The 18888-nt window shown below is 45.4% G+C and overlaps 1 protein-coding gene across 2 annotated transcripts in view; it reads right to left on the reverse strand.

Annotated features, from left to right (window-relative positions):
* The window catches only part of mdga2a (MAM domain containing glycosylphosphatidylinositol anchor 2a), a 769467-nt gene that overhangs the window by 65564 nt on the left and 685015 nt on the right, over nt 1-18888 (reverse strand). For both annotated transcript variants that reach the window (XM_080202474.1, XM_080202475.1), the window contains exon 13: nt 10641-10796. In XM_080202474.1, the coding sequence (XP_080058600.1) occupies nt 10641-10796 (156 nt within the window). The remainder of the gene's footprint in view (nt 1-10640; nt 10797-18888) is intronic.

An 18888-nucleotide genomic window follows, 5' to 3' on the forward strand; every position in this document is an offset into this window, starting at 1 on the left:
TCCCTTTAACCTCTGCCTAATGCTCTCTCCACTCACATTGTCTGCATCTTTAAGACTTGAATAGCAGGTTAGCTGTAAAGACTTGCATTCTAATCAGTATTCTATAAACTGTGTGTGTTTTTATATGCCCTTCTCTGATCAGAACCTTCCACACACCTGACAAAGGAACAGTGTTTCCAAAAGCTTGTGGGTTTACTATCAAATAAACTGGTTGTACTTTAACCTGGTGTTGTGAGACTTTTTACTGTGTTTACCCCAGTCCAACGCCGGCATCTCCACATCATGGCTCTCTCTGAATGACAGCATTTATCTTCCCATCTTTGCTATTCCTTAAAGCCCTTGTGGGGGTTTAACATGACAACTCAGACACTGACTGACACAATAAAAACATCTTGACCATCACCAGAGTAGTGGGAATTCACCAGCACGATGTGTTGACTTTGTCCAACACAAAATGCACATTCATTGAGCTGCTGCAGTACATCTCAGCATTTAGACTCACTGCCTGAAAAGCTACGTGTGTGTACTTGATGGTACCCTGCACCATGGGGAAGCCTGGTATCCTCGGAAAGCTGAGCGCATACCCCACGCACCCCGGACATTCCCTCTTTCACCTTCCTCTGTCGGGAAAAAGATACTAAAGTCTGAGGTCACGTACCAACCGACTCAAGAACAGCTTCTTCCCTGCTGCCATCATACTTTTGAATGGACCTACCTCACACTAAATTGATCTTTCTCTGAACCCTAGCTATGACTGTAACACTACATTCTGCACTCTCTCCTTTCCTTCTCTATGAACAGTATGCTTTATCTGTATAGCGCACAAGAAACAATATTTATCATTGTGTGACAATAATAAATCTAATCAATGCAAGTCTGCTGCTTCTACCTGCTCAGATAGAGCATAATAAACCCTCACCGCCTGTTGTGAAGTGAGTCAGTCAACTCCCTTATGCAGTAGTAGACATTGAATGGGGAAATATGAGAGATCAACCCTGCTCTAACATGAAATGATTCTATGTGAAGAAATCCAGGGCAATGGTCACCTTGTCAGTATGAGCAGCACCATTCTCGCCCTGCTCCGAGGCTGGGACCCTGCAAGAAGTGGAAGATTTCCATGAGTGTCTTTTTTACTATAAGATGGAGATAATAGCGTACAGTCTTCAAAGTTTCATTTGTGGTAAACAAAATACTTCTGGAAGACCAAAGGTAGTCAAGGTTTCCTGCTGAGAAGCCCTTGTCCCCTCTTCCTCTTCCCTCTGCGGATAACTTGCCCTCTTCTGTGCAGCCTCTGCTGTCTCCCTTTCACTCTGCAGGCCATGGGGGGGATGGTAACTACAGCACCTATGACTGGAGCAAACGAACCTGAGCGGAAACCAAGATGTTAGAACCAGACTCTGCTGTAGTTCTAGATTCACCCACAGTCCAGAACAGTGTGGATTCACAGCTGTGCTCTGAAATGTCTCAGCAAGCCACTCAGTTCAAGGGCAATTCAGGACAGGCAATCAGTGCTGGACTTGCCCATGCCATGAACGAATAAATTCAAAATAAAAACAACTGTATCTATTCACGTGGGGATGGTCTTTTTTTTATTTACTTGTGAGGCATGGCTGGTCAGCATTTATTGCCCATCCCGAGTTGCCTGAGGGCAGTTGAGAGTCAACCATACCCTCAGCTATTTACCATTTATATAGATGATCTGGAGGAGGGAACCGAGTGTACGGTGTCGAAATTTGCTAATGACACCAAGATTGGTGGAACGGCAAATTGTGCGGAGGGTGTGGAGAGTCTGCAGAAGGATCTAGATAGGCTGGGCGAATGGGCCAGGAAATGGCAAATGGAATTTAATGTTGGCAAGTGCGAGGTGGTCCACTTTGGTAGGAATAATGGTAGGAAGGATTATTACTTAAGTGGCGAAAAACTGCAGCAGGCGATGGTGCAGAGGGACCTCGGGGTCCTTATGCATGAGTCGCAAAAACCCAGCCTGCAGGTGCAGCAGGTGGTCAGGAAGGCGAATGGGATGCTGGCCTTCATAGCGAGGGGGATTGAATATAAAAGTAGGGAGGTCTTGCTGCGGCTGTATAGGGCATTGGTGAGGCTGCAGCTGGAGTACTGTGTGCAGTTTTGGGCGCCGTACTTACGCAGGGATATTTTGGCCTTGGAGGCAGTGCAGAGGAAGTTTACTCGGCTGATGCCGGAGTTGAGGGGGTTGAGCTATGAGGAGAGGCTGAATAAATTAGAGCCACAACAGATCAGCCATGATCTTATTGAATGGCGGGGCAGGCTCGAAGGGCTAGATGGCCTACTCCTGCTCCTATTTCTTATGTTCTTATGTTCTTATATTGCTGTGGATCTAGAGCCACATGTAAGCCAGACCAGGTAAGGACAGCAGGTTTCCTTCCCGAAAGGACACTGGTGTAACAGATGGGTTTTTCCGACAATGGTTTCATGGTCATCAGTAGATTCTTAATTCCAGATTTTTTTTACTGAATTCAAATTCCACCATCAGACGTGGCAGAATTCGAACCCAGTTCCCAGAACATTAGCTGAGTTTGTGGATTAATAATCCAGCGATAATACCACTAGGCCAAATCCTATGCGTCATTTTTACTTGTTGCTCCTTAGAGGCTCATTTGGCAACTGCACTGCAGTTTGTGCCATATGGGCCTAAAGGTCACAGGTTCTATCCAGGCCCTGTGCAGGATCAGTGCAGCTCAGTCAGGGTGGCAGCAAACTCATTAGATATTGTCTCAGGCCCTGGAGGCCTGACCAGATTACTGCGGGGAATCTCAATCTAATCATTGCTGCTAGAAGAACATGGGCACGTGTGGAGTTGGGTCAGAGTCAGCTGAGATTATTGCCAATGAGGAACAGCCATTCTGGTGAATTAAGGCTTGAGAAGGCAGCTGGTGCCACATCAGTGATCCAGCACTTCCATGTCAAGAGGAGAAGAAACCAGGAGATAAAAACCTATGGAGGCTATAACTTCCTGACAAGCGATAGGCCCCGATTCCTGCCAGCCAAATGTCTGGACATTTGGAGCCTTGGGGTTCTCTGATAATAAATACCTTTATTAACTGATCTGAATAGCTGTGTTATTCTTGGAAATGTCTCCTTGTCATTACTGCACCTATCAATCAGCAAACAAAACCAAACGCTTTTAAATTCATCTAGGCAGATCATAATTTGCTCTTAATTCTATTATAGAAAGCATTAAGCACACAAAAGCATGATCATTTCCACTGAGGCTCTTGTAAATTATAATATCTCTGGTTATATGTCACCCATGTCCATTCATGAACACATCGTTTACAGCAAGCAATTTTCTTCAGATCCGCTCTCTGATATTCATTTGCTCTGAAAGCCTGCCCAAGGAATAAAGTATGGGTAATGGACATAATGGAGGCACCAACCTTTTCTTATTAAACATTCCACATGATTCCTTGCTGTGTTCAATGAACAGAGTGGTTTTAAATAGTGATTCACCAGACTGGATTGGGTCAGCTCTGGTTCAGCTGACTTATTGTCTAAAAGTAAAGGTCAGGCAAGTGGGAATTTAGACTCCTTCAGTCAGTACACTCTCTTTCTCATTTTGGCACAGCCATTAATATATCTGCATAACACTGCTATTTTCACTTCTGCTATCTTAATTGCTATGCTCCCACATTTCCGATAAATAGCTTTAACAAATACCTTTCTTCTGATGCTGGAAATACAGCGATGCTATCAGGTATGAGAAAACAGCAATGAATCAATAGCTTCCACCCGTTTGCCCTTAACTTTAATGATACAACTGACATAACATTAACACTGCTAATTTTTAAATTTGCTGAGCAGAAACAGAGGCCCATTGTACACTTTGAACAACATGAGAGAATCAAACAGTGTGACACTGAAAGAGTCTTCCTTTCCTTGATTATTTATTATAATCGGGAGAAATTTCATTGCGATTTCCTCAGGAATATTTCAGCAGCAATATTCCCCACAGTTGCTTTTCTCGGACAGACAGAGATACAGGGTTAGTCTTTTCCCAACAACCTCCCCCAGAACGATTCCTCTCCTTGCTGCTACTGCCCCAAACAACTTCTAATCTACCCCACTTCCAAATCTCCCACCCTTGCCCCACCTGATCAACCCCACTACCACAATCTTGGAAATAGTTTCTCCTCTGCCGGCTTGGCATGGGCCTACCCGATCTCGCAGCCTTCACCTACCATCTCCCTATCCACCTGGAAGCCAGCCTTGGCTTTTGGGCAGAAAACTGATTGGTGGCAGTGGAATTAACACGCCACAGTGTGTGAGGGAATCCTGATTTCCAAGCTCGGGGCGTGTGACGTTTTGGTCCATTTACTTCATAGAATCCCAAAAGTGCAGAAGGAGGCTGTTTGGCCTATTGAGCATGTACTGACAACAATCCCTCCCAGGCCCTATCCTTGTAGCCCCCCCCCCAATATTTACTTTGCTAGTCCCCCTGACATTATGGAGCAATTTAGCATGACCAATCAACTTCTTTGGAGTATGGGAGGATTCTGAAGCACCCGGAGGGGACCCGCGTAGACACAGAAAGAATGTGCCAACTCAGACAGTTACCTGAGGCTGGAATTGAACCCGGGTCCCTGGCGCTATGAGGCAGCAGCGCTAACCACTGTGCCATACTGTTGTCTGCAACTTCAGGAAAGTGTAAAAATTCAATCCAGTGAATTTGCACAGTGATTCAATATTGAAAGACTCGGGTTTGAGGAGGAGGATTCAAAAGGTGGGCTTTAAAGAGTTCAGAAAAAAAGAATTCTAGAATGTCGGGAGTATAATATTTGAAAGTTCCATCACTGAGTATAGAGAGTGGGGGATGAGGGATGTGCAGTGTGGAATCCCCCAGCTCCAACATGTTATAAAAAGGACATTAAAATGATAAAGGGCAGTTTTTCTGTGGCACAAAGAGATACTTGCCAAATATAAAATACAAGGAAGAATGAAGCCAGCAATTAAGCTAGCGTTTGCATGGTATTAAATGGTGAAAATTTCTGCGGTTTTGAAGCTCTATTGTGCTGCTGGCAGCTGCCCACAGAGATAGTGCTTCCCTGTTTGCAGGGTTGTTTATGGATGTTTATCGTTTGTATGCAAATTTGCATTGAAGACACCAATTTATTTTCCAGTTGTCTGGATCTGCTGAACTAACGACATGATAATCCATTTGTGTTAAACCTGAGCCAGGGAAATGTGATACCAATGCGTCACCATTTGTCTTTATTTTCTGTTTGTATGATCAAGTTTCATTACAGCGCTTTCATTTTGCTGCTTTGTCCTACAATTTGCCAAGAAAGGAAGTGTTATTGTAGCAGCCAAAGTAGCAGCAAACTTAATGATACTCTGTCTGATTTAGATGCACATGTCAGAGCATCTTCAGGTGTGTTTTGATTTGATTTGATTTGATTTATTATTGTCACGTATTAACATAAGAACATATAAGAACATAAGAACATAAGAAATAGGAGCAGGAGTAGGCCATCTAGCCCTTCAAGCCTGCCCCGCCATTCAATAAGATCATGGCTGATCAGTCATGTCTCAGTTCCACATTCCCGCCCTCTCCCCATAACGCTTAATCCCCTCGCTTATCAAAAACCCATCAACCCGCGTCTTAAAAATATTTAGCGAGGCAGCCTCCACCACCTCAACGGGCAGAGAATTCCAGAGATTCACCACCCTTTGGGTGAAGAAGTTCCTCCTCAACTCCGTTCTAAACCGCCCCCCCTTTATCTTGAGGCTGTGCCCCCTAGTCCTGCTATCCTTTCTGAGCGGGAAGAGTCTCTCCACCTCTATCCTATCCATCCCATTCATCATCTTATATGTCTCAATGAGATCTCCCCTCATTCTTCTAAACTCTAACGGGTACAAGCCTAGTTTATTCAGCCTCTCCTCATAGCTCAACCCCCTCAACTCCGGTATCAGCCTAGTAAACCTCCTCTGCACTCCCTCCAAGGCCAAAATATCCTTGCGTAAGTGTGGCAACCAAAACTGCACACAGTACTCCAGCTGCGGCCTCACCAATGCCCTATACAGCTGCAGCAAGACCTCCTTACTTTTATATTCAATCCCCCTCGCTATGAAGGCCAGCATCCCATTCGCCTTCCTGACCACCTGCTGCACCTGCAGGCTGGGTTTTTGCGACTCATGCACAAGGACCCCGAGGTCCCTCTGCACCGTCGCCTGCTGCAGTTTTTCGCCCCGTAAATAATAGTCCTTCCTACCATTATTCCTACCAAAGTGGACACCTCGCACTTGCCAACATTAAATTCCATTTGCCATTTCCTGGCCCATTCGCCCAGCCTATCTAGATCCTTCTGCAGACTCTCCACACCCTCCGCGCAATTTGCCGTTCCACCAATCTTGGTGTCATCAGCAAATTTCGACACCATACACTTGGTTCCCTCCTCCAGATCATCTATATAAATGGTATATAGCTGAGGCCCCAGCACCGATCCCTGGGGCACTCCACCAGTCACCAACCACCAATCCGAATAGCACCCATTAACCCCCACTCTCTGCCTCCTATTTGACAACCAATCCTCTATCCACGTTAACACCCTACCCCCAACTCCATGCCCCCTTACCTTCTGCAATAACCTCTTGCGAGGTACCTTGTCAAACACCTTCTGAAAATCAAGAAAGACCACATCCACTGGCTCTCCTCTATCCACCGTCCTGGACACATCCTCATAGAACTCCAATAAATTTGTCAGACACGACTTCCCCTTAACGAAACCGTGCTGCGTCTGCTCTATCAAGCAATTCCCCTCAAGATGCCTCGCTATTTCCTCCTTGATGATGGATTCTAACATTTTACCTACAACAGACGTTAAACTAACCGGCCTATAATTCCCCGCCTTTTGCCTGGCACCCTTCTTAAACAACGGCGTAACATTAGCCGCTTTCCAATCTTCCGGCACTTCCCCGGAATCCAGCGATGTCTGGAAAATAACCACCAAGGCATCCACTATCACCTCCGCCATTTCTTTCATAACCCTCGGATGCATTCCATCCGGACCTGGGGACTTGTCCACAATCAGTCCCTCCAGTCTGTCGAGCGCCGCCTCTCTAGTAACAATAATGTCATTGAGACCCTCCAGTCCTACCACCTTTCCATTGCTAACACCCAGCAAATTATTCACGTCCTCCTCCGTGAAGACCGAAACAAAAAAGTTATTCAAGACCTCAGCCATTTCCCCATCCCCTACCACTAAGTCCCCCCTCTCATCCTCTAAGGATCCAACGTTCACCCTAGCCAGCCTCTTCCTTTTTATATATTTATAAAAACTCTTGCTATCCTTTTTTATATTAAGCGCTAGCCCAGCTTCATAGTTTCTCCTACCCTTCTTTATCAACTTCTTTGTCAATCTTTGTTGACATTTAAGCCTCTCCCAATCCTCTTCTCGCCCACTACTCTTAGCTACTCTAAATGCCTCCGCTTTTAATTTAACACTTTCCTTCACCTCCTTCGTTATCTACGGCTTATTACCTCTCCTCCTATGGTCCTTTTTAACCATCGGAATAAATTTCTGCTGAGCACCAAGAAAGATCTCCTTAAAGATCCTCCACTGCTCCTCAGCAGACCTACCTTCCAACGCGCTCCCCCAGTCAACATTCGCCAATTCCTCTCTCATCCTACCGTACTCCCCTCTGTTCAAACAAAGGACGCGTGTCCGGGAACCCACTTTCTCCTCCTCCATCTGCGCCAGAAACTCCACCATACAATGATCACTCTCCCCAAGAGGATCCTTCACCGCAAGGTCCCTAATTCTACCCGCCTCATTACGTAACACCAGATCCAAGATAGCTCGCTCCCTCGTCGGCTCCAACACACACTGTTCAAGGAAACTATCCTGGCAGCATTCCAAGAACTCTTCCTCGAGTCCACCGCATCCAACGTGGGTCAACCAATCAACATGCAGATTGAAATCTCCCATAATTACGGCCGTCCCATTCCTGCATGCCGCACTTATTTGCGCGTTAACAGCCCGCCCCACCTCCAGATCATTATTCGGGGGCCTATAGACGACACCCACCAGCGTCTTCCTCCCTTTGCTGTTCCTAATCTCCACCCACAATGATTCCACGTTCTGCTCTTTGGTTCCTATATCATCCCTTGCTACCACCCTGATGCTATCCTTAATCAGCAGAGCTACGCCCCCCCCTTTTTCCTCTCACCTATCCTTCCTAAACACTTGATACCCCTGGACATTCAGCTCCCAGTCCCTGTCACCTTGCAGCCACGTCTCTGTAATGGCCACCAGATCATATCCATTTGTGCTGATCTGCGCCACCAGCTCATCCACTTTATTCCGAATGCTTCGTGCATTCGGGATAAAGTGCCTTCATCCCAGCCTTCACCTGGACCCTATTTGCCAGAACACCACCAACCATACTCACGCCTCCTGCTCCCTTTATTATTGGGACATCCTCGGCCTCCTCCCTTACCTGTACCGTCTCCTTAACTTTAGCCCCCGTAATGTCACCTACCCTCGCACCCTCCCCCCTACTAATTAGTTTAAAGCCCTGTCTACAGTCCTATTTACACGATTCGCCAGGACTCTGGTCCCAGCATGGTTCAGACCAACCCCGTCCCACCTGAACAGGTCCCACGGAAATGTATTGTTTCTTGCGTGCTATACAGCCAAAACATACTGTACATGGAGAAGGAGAGTGCAGAATGTAGTGTTACAGTCATAGCTCGGGTGTAGAGAAAGATCAACTTAATGCAAGTTAGGTCTATTCAAAAGTCTGATGGCAGCAGGGAAGAATCTGTTCTTGAGTCAGTTGGTACATGACATCAGACTTTTGTATCTTTTTCCTGATGGAAGAAAGTGGAAGAGAGAATATCCGGGGTGTGTGGGGGTCCTTAATTATGCTGGCCGCTTTGCCAAGGCAGCGGGAAGTGTAGACAGAGTCAATGGATGGGAGGCTGGTTTGAGTGATGGATTCGGCTACATTCACAAATTTTAGCAGTTTTTGAGTGTGCATCTTCAGTTAAAGGTGTAAATCCAAAAGTTTTTGTCCAAGAATCATGTCTTTGCCATTAACTTCATGAAAGCCAATTGTCACTTCCTGGCTCACCACCAAATTGGATGAGTTTGCATTTTTGGCAGCTTTATTTTTAAATCATGATTTAAAGGATCACTAACTGGACTGAGCTTTGAAGTCAGGATCACCTGCTTATGAGACCGACGCTTTACATCACGCAAACCAGCTTCCCATTCATTGACTCGGTCTACACTACCAGCTGCCTCAGAAAAGCAGCCAACATAATCAAGTACCCCACGCACTCCGGACATACTCTCTTCCAGCTTCTTCTGTTGGGAAAAAGGTACAAAAGATTATGTACCAACTTACTCAAGAACAGCTTCTTCCCTGCTGTCATCAGACTTTTCAATGTACCTACCTTGCACAAAGTTGATCTTTGTCTACACCCTAGCTGTGAATGTCACACTACATTTTGCACCTTCTCCTTTACTTCTCCCCCATGTACCCTATGAATAGTATGTTTGTCTGTGTAGCGCACAAGAAACAATACTTTTCACTGTATCCCAGTACAAGTGACAATAATTAATCAAATCAAAAATCAACTAAACCACAGCATTAAATCAAGTGATGGTTACACTATTGGGACCAGCAGTCTTCTGATTACACCCGAGTCAGCAACTTATGCATTTGGCCATGCAACCTACACAGGGATGAAGTTGCTGTGCTAGTGTGGCAGATAAGGACTGATGGGGAGTTCAGTCTAAGTGTGAACAATTTCCCCTTTTGAGTTCAGTCTAGGTGTGTCTTTGTGTGGTAAATTGCGGCCAAAGATCGTTGACTAACCCAAGTGTAACCTGGATTTGACACTGAATTCACCCACTCTGGGTTTACATTTCCTCTTCAATCCCTGCACTTCACAATCCTTTGAGCTAACTGGTTAAAGAGATAACCAGTTGCTTGCATTGATCATTCGGGTCCCAGGTACTCTGCTCCATTATCAATCCACACTTTCAGCAACATGTGACACAAGAGATTGAAAAAAGACATGCAGCGGCAAGTCTACTAACAGCACGGGCCCTGGCAGTGCAAATTGTAGCTATTGTGTTTCCTGTCCACTGCAAATTAGATGCACATAATTTTAAGGGTCAGTTAATAGCTAGATTTAAGAGTACATGGAATTGTTGTGAATATTTATGGATTTTGTTTTATAATGTGCAGGACATGTAAAAAAGAATGAATTGTCTTTTTAATTCATGCTGTGAAGGATTGCATTTTGCTCCAGTAGCATTCACGCTGTTTGCATGAATCACACGGCACTCTGTAGGAGATCTGGGCTGATTGGGTTTGAGGTGCAACTACAGCTGCTCATTTTATTTGGGCAATTATTTTTACCTGCAGAACGCTTCCGCGGTTAATGGTTAAGTGTTGGACTGGTTGCGCATCTCAGGCCCAAGTCACTACGATATCAACCAAGTAAAGGATCAGCATTTCAGCACATTGTCACAGGCCAACAAACAGGATGGTAGAAAGAAGCAGGGATTACCCTCCGTGCTGTGCTTTCGGAAGCAAGAACATACTTCTGGTTAGACAGTGACTCATTCTATGAATGGAAATTGCCATTTTACCTTGCTTGGAACCACTGCGATCTGCACTCGGTCCTGTATTCGGAGTGTACTTTGGGTTCCTGGTTGAAGCGCTTTGTCTTGTCCAGTCAAAATTATCAAGGCGGTCTTGCGTGAAGCCACAGATCTTCTCATTTTCAAACGCACAGTTGAATTCCCCTGTTAACAGATATGTGCACATTTCTAACCATTTCATAATAGCTACAGCTGTCAGAAGATACGTAAACATATGACTGTTTGATAGCAGCACAAATACGTCAAAAACTGGGCTGTAATTATTTTGTAGAATCCCTACAGTGCAGAAGAAGGCCATTCAACCCATCGAGTCTGCACCGGCTCTCCGACAGAGCATCTTACCTTGCCTTGCAAATAGTGTTTGTTCTCACTGGAATAATGGAGGTTGAGGGGTGATCTGATAGAAGTTTACAAGACTATGAGTGGCATGGACAGAGTGGATAATCAGATGCTCTTTCCAAGTGGTAGAAAAGTCAAGTATTTGGGGACATAGGTGCGTGGGAAAAGTTTAGAGGAGATGTGCGAGGCAAGGTTTTTTACACAGAGGGTGGTGAAAGTCTAGAACGTGCTGTCCGGGAAAGTGGTGGGAGCAGGAACAATAGTGGCATTTAAGGGGCATCTAGACGAATACATGAATAGGATGGGAATGGAAGGATACAAATTCCGTATGTGCATACAGTTTTGGTTTAGGCAGGCATCATAATCGGCACAGGCTTGGAGGGCCGCAGGGCCTGTTCCTGTGCTGTACAGTCTTTTGTTCTTACCATGCCCATCTCTCCACCCTATGCCCATAACCCCACGCACTTGTCCTGCTAATCCCCCATTAGCTAAACATCTTGGAACACTAAGGGGCAATTTAGCATGACCAATCCACCTCACCTGCACATCTTTGGACTGCGGGAGGAAACCAGCGCACCCGGAGGAAACCCACACAGGCACGGGGAGAAACTCCGTACAGGCAGTCAACTGAAACTGGAATTGAACCCGGGTCCCCAAAGTTGTGAGGCAGCAGTGCTAACCACTGGCCCACCCACTTGTGCCCACAATGTTCATCCTGTCCCAGAGTTTTTAGAACCTCATTTACCACTCTCTCCAAGTATCAGAATGAGCAACCTGAGAAGGCATAAAAAAAAGAATGTCAGTGGATAATTTGAGAAAGAATTGAGGGAAATTCCTTCCTGACTTGAATAGGAAATTACCAGCAGACCCACATTCCATCTGATCTGTATTATTAGATTAATTGAATTTAGCCACTATCCCCTCTACTCCCATCATTACTCATTACCAATCTGTGCTAATGCCCTATTGAGGACATAGGACCATACAGGAACAGGTATTGATACTTACCTGCATTGTAGGGATTCTATGATTTTTATGAGGCATTCATCCTCCTTACAGTTATCTCTTCCACAGTAATGTGTCATTTACAAAAATAAAGCTTCTAAATTGAGCTTGAATGAAATGTACATCAGTTTGCTATTAGTTGCAAAATATTTTGATCTATTTCAGACATAGAGCCTGAAAAATGAATGATATTATAAGAGACTGTTTGCATTTTTATATCAAATTCTGTTTTCTAGTTTATCAAGATAAAAAACTGTACAAAATATCAGTGTACTGCATATTGATAAAGCATTATAAGTGTCCAAATTCAGAAAACTGGTTAGTATCTTTGCTGCTTGTTTGTGAAACACAATTTACACTGAATCAACTTCATCAAAATGGAGTGATTAAATAACACAACAATTGTCAACAATTTTATTAATTTCGTTACTGAAAGGATAAAGACAAATTTGAAAGTTTTCCATTAAGGAACAACAGAATCCTCTGATACCCAGACTTGTTTTCATTTTTTTCAAACATGACTGTTCCACTTGCCAGAAGTGGCCATTAGATTGTTTGCAGCACTTGTCCATCAGATAATGTGAGCCGGAATTCTCTGATCTCACTCCCAGCTGGGATTCTCCAGTCCCGCTGCAGTGAATGAAGATTTGGTTGAGCGCCAGATTCTCCATTCTTGCTGACAGTGGCAAGGGGTGGAGGCGGGGGGAGGGAATGAGCAGCCAGAAAATTCTGGCCGATATACAGAGGGGTGTGGCAGTTAAAATATGAGAAACGACAAGATTTCATAGAACCCCTACAGTGCAGAAGGAGATCATTCAGCCCATCAAGCTGATACCGACAAAAATCCAACCTTGGCCCTATCCCTGTAACCCCACATATTTACCCCGTTAATCTACATATCCCAGGATACAAAGCAGCAATTTAGCAAGGCCAATGCACCTAACGTATACATCTTTGGCCTGTGGGAAGAAACTGCAGTACTCAGAGGAAACCCACGCAGACACAAGGAGAATGTGCAAACTCCGCACACACAGTGACCCAAGCTGAGAATCGAACCCAGGTCTCCGGAGCTCGAGGCAGCAGTGCTAACCATTGTGGCACTGTGCTGCCCGATATGGGCCAATATATACCTCAAGTGTTTCGTATTTCAGCGCAGTTGATGGATAGTCAACACAATTCTAAGAGCTTAATTTTCATTTTTAAAGATTGCCCTGTCACCAGAGCCTCCTCTCCCCATCATTGTCCTCAGCATCTGCTCTCATGCTAACATGAATTGACTTTTTTATGGGGGGAGGGGTGGTGATTCAGGAGTACAGACCTGATAATTATATGCTAATATATGCAAATTATGTTCCCAATGTTCAATGTTGGGAAGCATGCTGGGTCATTGGCGGATGGAAAGGACAATACCATCATGCATTTTGGTTGACATGAAATGTGATTCAGGCCTCTCTTGAGATTTTCCTGCTCCCAAGAAAAGTGGGAGTGGAAAATCCAGGCCCTAATCTCTTAAATTGGTGACCATCCACTTTTGAAGAAAATTCTTCCTAATTGGCAGCCTTGGTGCAAGGTGGCACAGTGGTTAGCACTGCTGCCTCTTGGCGCCAGGGACCCAGGTTCAATTCTTGGCTTGGGTCACTGTCTGCACGTTCTCCCTGTGTATGTGTGGGTTTCCTCTGGGTGCTCCCATTTCCACCCACAGTCCGAAAGACATGCTGGTTAGGTGTATTGGCCATGCCAAATTCTCCCTCAGTGTACCTAAACAGGCGTTGGAGTGTGGCAACTGGGGAATTTTCACAGAAACTTCATTGCAGTGTTAATGTAAGCCTGCTTGTGCCACAATAAATAAATTTCAACGTTAAAAGTTTACCTTGTGTTTGCTAATGGTAAATACAAAAAGATCACTGAGGAGACTATCGAGATCCAAACTTGACATCAGAAATTAGATGCTGTGTTTTTCTGGGTGCTAAAACAGTGCTCCTGGTGTAAGGTCCCAATTTGTGGGTCTTGCATTGCAAGGGACAGTACTTGGATTCACCAGGATCTGGTCAAATAATTCTGTCGCATCCTCAAAGAGCTTCATCAGACAAAATTCTCCAACCTGTGAAGCCCTGTTGTACTGCCACCTATCTTATCGAAGCTGTGTTTGTATTGTCCGAGGCCCATGTGGCTGCTTTCCAACACATTCAGAATTCTCACAACTCATGGAAGTTCCCATAGTAAAGATTAATTAAAGCTGTCCTGCTTAAAAATACCTGTCTTTCTGACACTTTGGTGAACTTCGCAAACTTGGTACAGTGGACTGCACATGCTGGGAGTCACAGTACCACTACGTCTATATATAATTATCACTACAAGATAACTGGCACAGGTGGCTTGATCAATGCTAGGTTTTGCTTGCTAAATCTGCCAGAGCATCTTGATGATATGTGGGAGTTAGAATCATAGAATCTCTACAGTGCAGGAGGCCCATCAAGTCTGCACCGACCACAATCCTACCCCAGGCCCTATTCCCGTAACCCTATATATTTACCCTGCTGATCCCCTGACACTAGGGTCAATTTAGCTTGGTCAATGCACCTAACCTGCACATCTTTGGAGTGTAAGAGGAAACCCAAGGAGCCAGAGGGAACCCATGCTGACCTGGGGGTTTGACGGGGGTTGAGCTCTATTGAGATCTTTCAGAATATAACATACTTGAATGAAATTTTGACCGGGTTAATGGGTAAAGCAGCTTTTGCTGTTTTAAAAAAATCTGGTGGTGAATAATAGTTCAACAAATAAGTGTTAAATCAGCATTTAAAATTCTATGTACAAAACACAACGTTTGTGAAGTGACACCCTCTAGGAGACAGTTGTGGTAACAGCGTGCAAATCTTTAGGTTGCTATTTTGTAAAAGTGGTTTACATTGATGCTGACTACTGAGGGTGAATTTGTGCTCTTATTGATGTCCCTGGACATTAAGGGGTGAGAGGGAGGGTTGTGGGGGAGCCAGAGTTTTGGCAATGGGATTAGGGTGAAGCACGAGTTCCTGAGGAGCATGATTTTTTTTGCATGCTGTGCAAATTCAAATCTACCGTCAGTGCCTTTTGTTAAGATGTTTTAATGATAGTAAGAAGTCTCACAACACCAGGTTAAAGTCTAACAGGTTTACTTGGAATCACGAGCTTTTGGAGTGCTGCTCTTTCATCAGCGGAGAGATGAGTTCACAAACATGGCATATGTAGACAATGACTCAATTGCAAGATAATGGTTGGAATGCGAGTCTTTACAGGTAATCAGACCTTTACAGGTAAAATGACGTGAGCTTGCAAAATCCTACTAACTGTCCTGGCTTGAGACAATTCACACCTCCTTAACCTGTGATTATCTCTCTCTCTGCTCGCACTGTCTGTACCTGTAAATACTGGATTATCTGTAAAGGCTTGCATTCCAACCATTATCTTGCTACAGTGTCTTTTTGTATATGTGCTGTGTTTGTGAACCCACCTCTCTACTCACTTAATGAAGGAGCAGCGCTTCGAAAGCTCGTGATTCCAAATAAAGCTGTTGGACTTCAAGGAGCTATTGTGAGACTTCTGACTGTACCAAACCCAGTCCAATGTCGGCATCTCCACATCAATGATGACCTTGTCAAGGACGAATATGGAAAGCACATCCCTCTAATGTAGAAAATAGGCATTGCTTTGGTGAACATACAAAGCACAAATAACATCAAGCGCAGGATTATAAGGCAGAGGGTAGTGCAAAGTCATAAAGACGCTACAGAAAATGGGATCAACTATACAAATGCACTTTAGAAGAAAATACAAATATTTGGTAGGGTTCTCTGGCTCCCCCTCGTGGTGTTGCTCGGTGGGAGGAGGTGACCCACTGTTGGCTGGTGATGGGATCTTCTGGTGCCACCGCTGACAATGGGATTTTCCATTGAATCCATCCCCCACCGCTGGGAAACCTGCAGCGCAGTGTCACGTCAGCTGGACCAGAAGATTTGCCGATGACACAAAGATGAGTGGAACAGCAAATTGTGTGGAGGGTGTGGAAAGTCTGCAGAGGGATCTAGATAGGCTGAGCGAGTGGGCAAGGACCTGGCAGATGGAATACAATGTTGGCAAGTGTGAGGTTATCCACTTTGGTAGGAATAATAGTAGGAAGGACTACTACTTACAGGGCGAAAAGCTGCAGCATGCTACGGTGCAGAGGGACCTGGGGGTCCTTGTGCATGAGTCGCAAAAACCCAGCCTACAGGTGCAGCAGGTGATCAGGAAGGCAAATGGGATGTTGGCCTTCACAGTGAGGGGGATTGAATATAAAAGTAGGGAGGTCTTGCTGCAACTGTACAGGGCACTGGTGAGGCCGCAGCTGGAGTACTGTGTGCAGTTTTGGTTGCCGCACTTGCGCAAGGATATTTTGGCCTTGGAGGGAGTGCAGAGGAGGTTCACTAGGCTGATACCGGAGTTGAGGGGGTTGAGCTATGAGGAGAGGCTGAATAGACTGGGCTTGTACTCGGAGGATCTCACTGAGACGTATAAGATGATGAAAGGGATGGATAGGGTAGAGGTGGAGAGGTTCTTCCCGCTCAGAAAGGACAGCAGGACTAGAGGGCACAGCCTCAAGATAAAGGGGGGGGGGCGCGGTTTAGAATGGAGTTGAGGAGGAACTTCTGCACTCAAAGGGTGGTGAATCTCTGGAATTCTCTGCCTGTTAAAGTGGTGGAGGCTACCTCGCTAAATATATTTAAGATGCGGGTAGATAGGTTTTTGGTAGGCAAGGGGATTAAGGGTTATGGGGAGAAAGCGGGAAAGTGGAACTGAGCCACTTCAGATCAGCCATGATCTTATTGAATGGCGGGGCAGGCTCGAAGGGCTAGATGGCCTACTCCTGCTCCTATTCCTTATGTTCTTATGTTCTGCCACCAGCCAATGGCTTAAAAATCCTGCCCATTAGCTCTGTGGAACATATTCCAAAGACTCTCAGAAATGATTATGTGACAGTAACAGCGAGGTTGCGAATGCATTGGAAAGAATGCAGAAGAGCTTTACAAGAATGGTTACAGGATGAGAAACTTCAGTTATGAGGACAGATTGGAGAGGTTGGAACTGTTCTCCTTGGAGAGTGGAGGCCAAGTGGAGGTCTGATAAAGGTGTTCAAAATCATGAGTGCGCTGGACAGAGTAGATAGGGAGAAACTGTTCCGACTTATAAAAGGATCGAGAATGAGAGAGCACAGAACTAAGGTGATTTACAAAAGAAGCAAATGTGATGTGAGAAAAGAGCAATTTCACATAATGAGTGGTTCGGGTCTGGAATACACTGCCTGGAATTGTGGTGCAGGTAGGTTTAATCGAGGCATTCAATAGGGCATTACATGATTATTTGAATAGAAACAATGTGCATGGTTACGGTGAATAGGCAGGAGAATGGCACTAAGTCATTTGGAGAGTGGGTGCAGGCACGATGGGCCAAATGGCCTCCTTCTCTACTGTAACCTGTGATCTTGTGAGACCCTGTCTGTACTAAAGTGTGAAAGACATTGTACATGGAATGAATCACTGCTGGGATGTGACAGGCTATTAGCGTCACTCTTCACCAATTGATTATTCACTAATTACAATGGTCTGGCTACTGTTAAGATCTGGAAGCTATCCTCCTCTTTAGAATACTGCAACAATTGCATTAATAATGCTGTCATTATACCTTAATAACTTTGTAATCGCACTGATAATGATAGAACTTTGCCAATATCTGTTTAATTACATTTGAATGTAATATGATTGAATAGATTATTACTGCATTTATTGATACATGATGAACATGAGTTATCATCCACAGGAAACTGTTAATGAATGCGATATACTTTATTATCGCAGCAAGTTTTTTAATGTACCAAGGATGCAAGTAAATTAAATAAAGTTTTGTAAATGTAAAAATACTCTGTTCTAAAGTTTAACAGTGATATACTCAACTATATCAATACTTTCATCTGGAGCTATGAAGGGGGGGCTATGAAAGGGGGGCTATGAAGGGGGAGATATGAAGGGGGGCTATGAAGGGGGGCTATGAAGGGGGAGATATGAAGGGGGAGATATGAAGAGGGGGCTATGAAGGGGGGCTATGAAGGGGGGCTATGAAGGGGGAGATATGAAGGGGGAGATATGAAGGGGGCTATGAAGGGGGGGGCTATGGCGGGGGCTATGAAGAGGGAGATATGAAGGGGGAGATATGAAGGGGGGCTATGAAGGGGGAGCTATGAAGAGGGAGCTATGAAGGGGGAGATATGAAGGGGGGCTATGAAGGGGCAGCTATGAAGGGGGGCTATGAAGGGTGAGCTATGAAGGGGGGACTATGAAGGGGGAGCAATGAAGGGGGGGCTATGAAGGGGGGGCTAGGAAGAGGGGGCTATGAAGGGGGAGCTATGAAGGGGGAGATATGAAGGGGGGGCTATGAAGGGGGAGATATGAAGGGGGGGCTATGAAGGGGGAGATATGAAGGGGGAGATATGAAGGGGGGCTATGAAGGGGGGGGCTATGGCGGGGGCTATGAAGAGGGAGATATGAAGGGGGAGATATGAAGGGGGGGCTATGAAGGGGGAGATATGAAGGGGAGCTATGAAGGGGGGGGCTATGGCGGGGGCTATGAAGAGGGAGATATGAAGGGGGAGATATGAAGGGGGGGCTATGAAGGGGGAGATATGAAGGGGGGGCTATGAAGGGGGGCTATGAAGGGGGAGATATGAAGGGGGGCTATGAAGGGGGGGGCTATGGCGGGGGCTATGAAGAGGGAGATATGAAGGGGGAGATATGAAGGGGGGGCTATGAAGGGGGAGATATGAAGGGGGGGCTATGAAGAGGGAGATATGAAGGGGGAGATATGAAGGGGGGGCTATGAAGGG

The sequence above is a fragment of the Carcharhinus amblyrhynchos genome, chromosome 14, assembly GCF_965287045.1.
Source record: "Carcharhinus amblyrhynchos chromosome 14, sCarAmb.v2.hapA, whole genome shotgun sequence".
Lineage (NCBI taxonomy): Eukaryota > Metazoa > Chordata > Chondrichthyes > Carcharhiniformes > Carcharhinidae > Carcharhinus > Carcharhinus amblyrhynchos.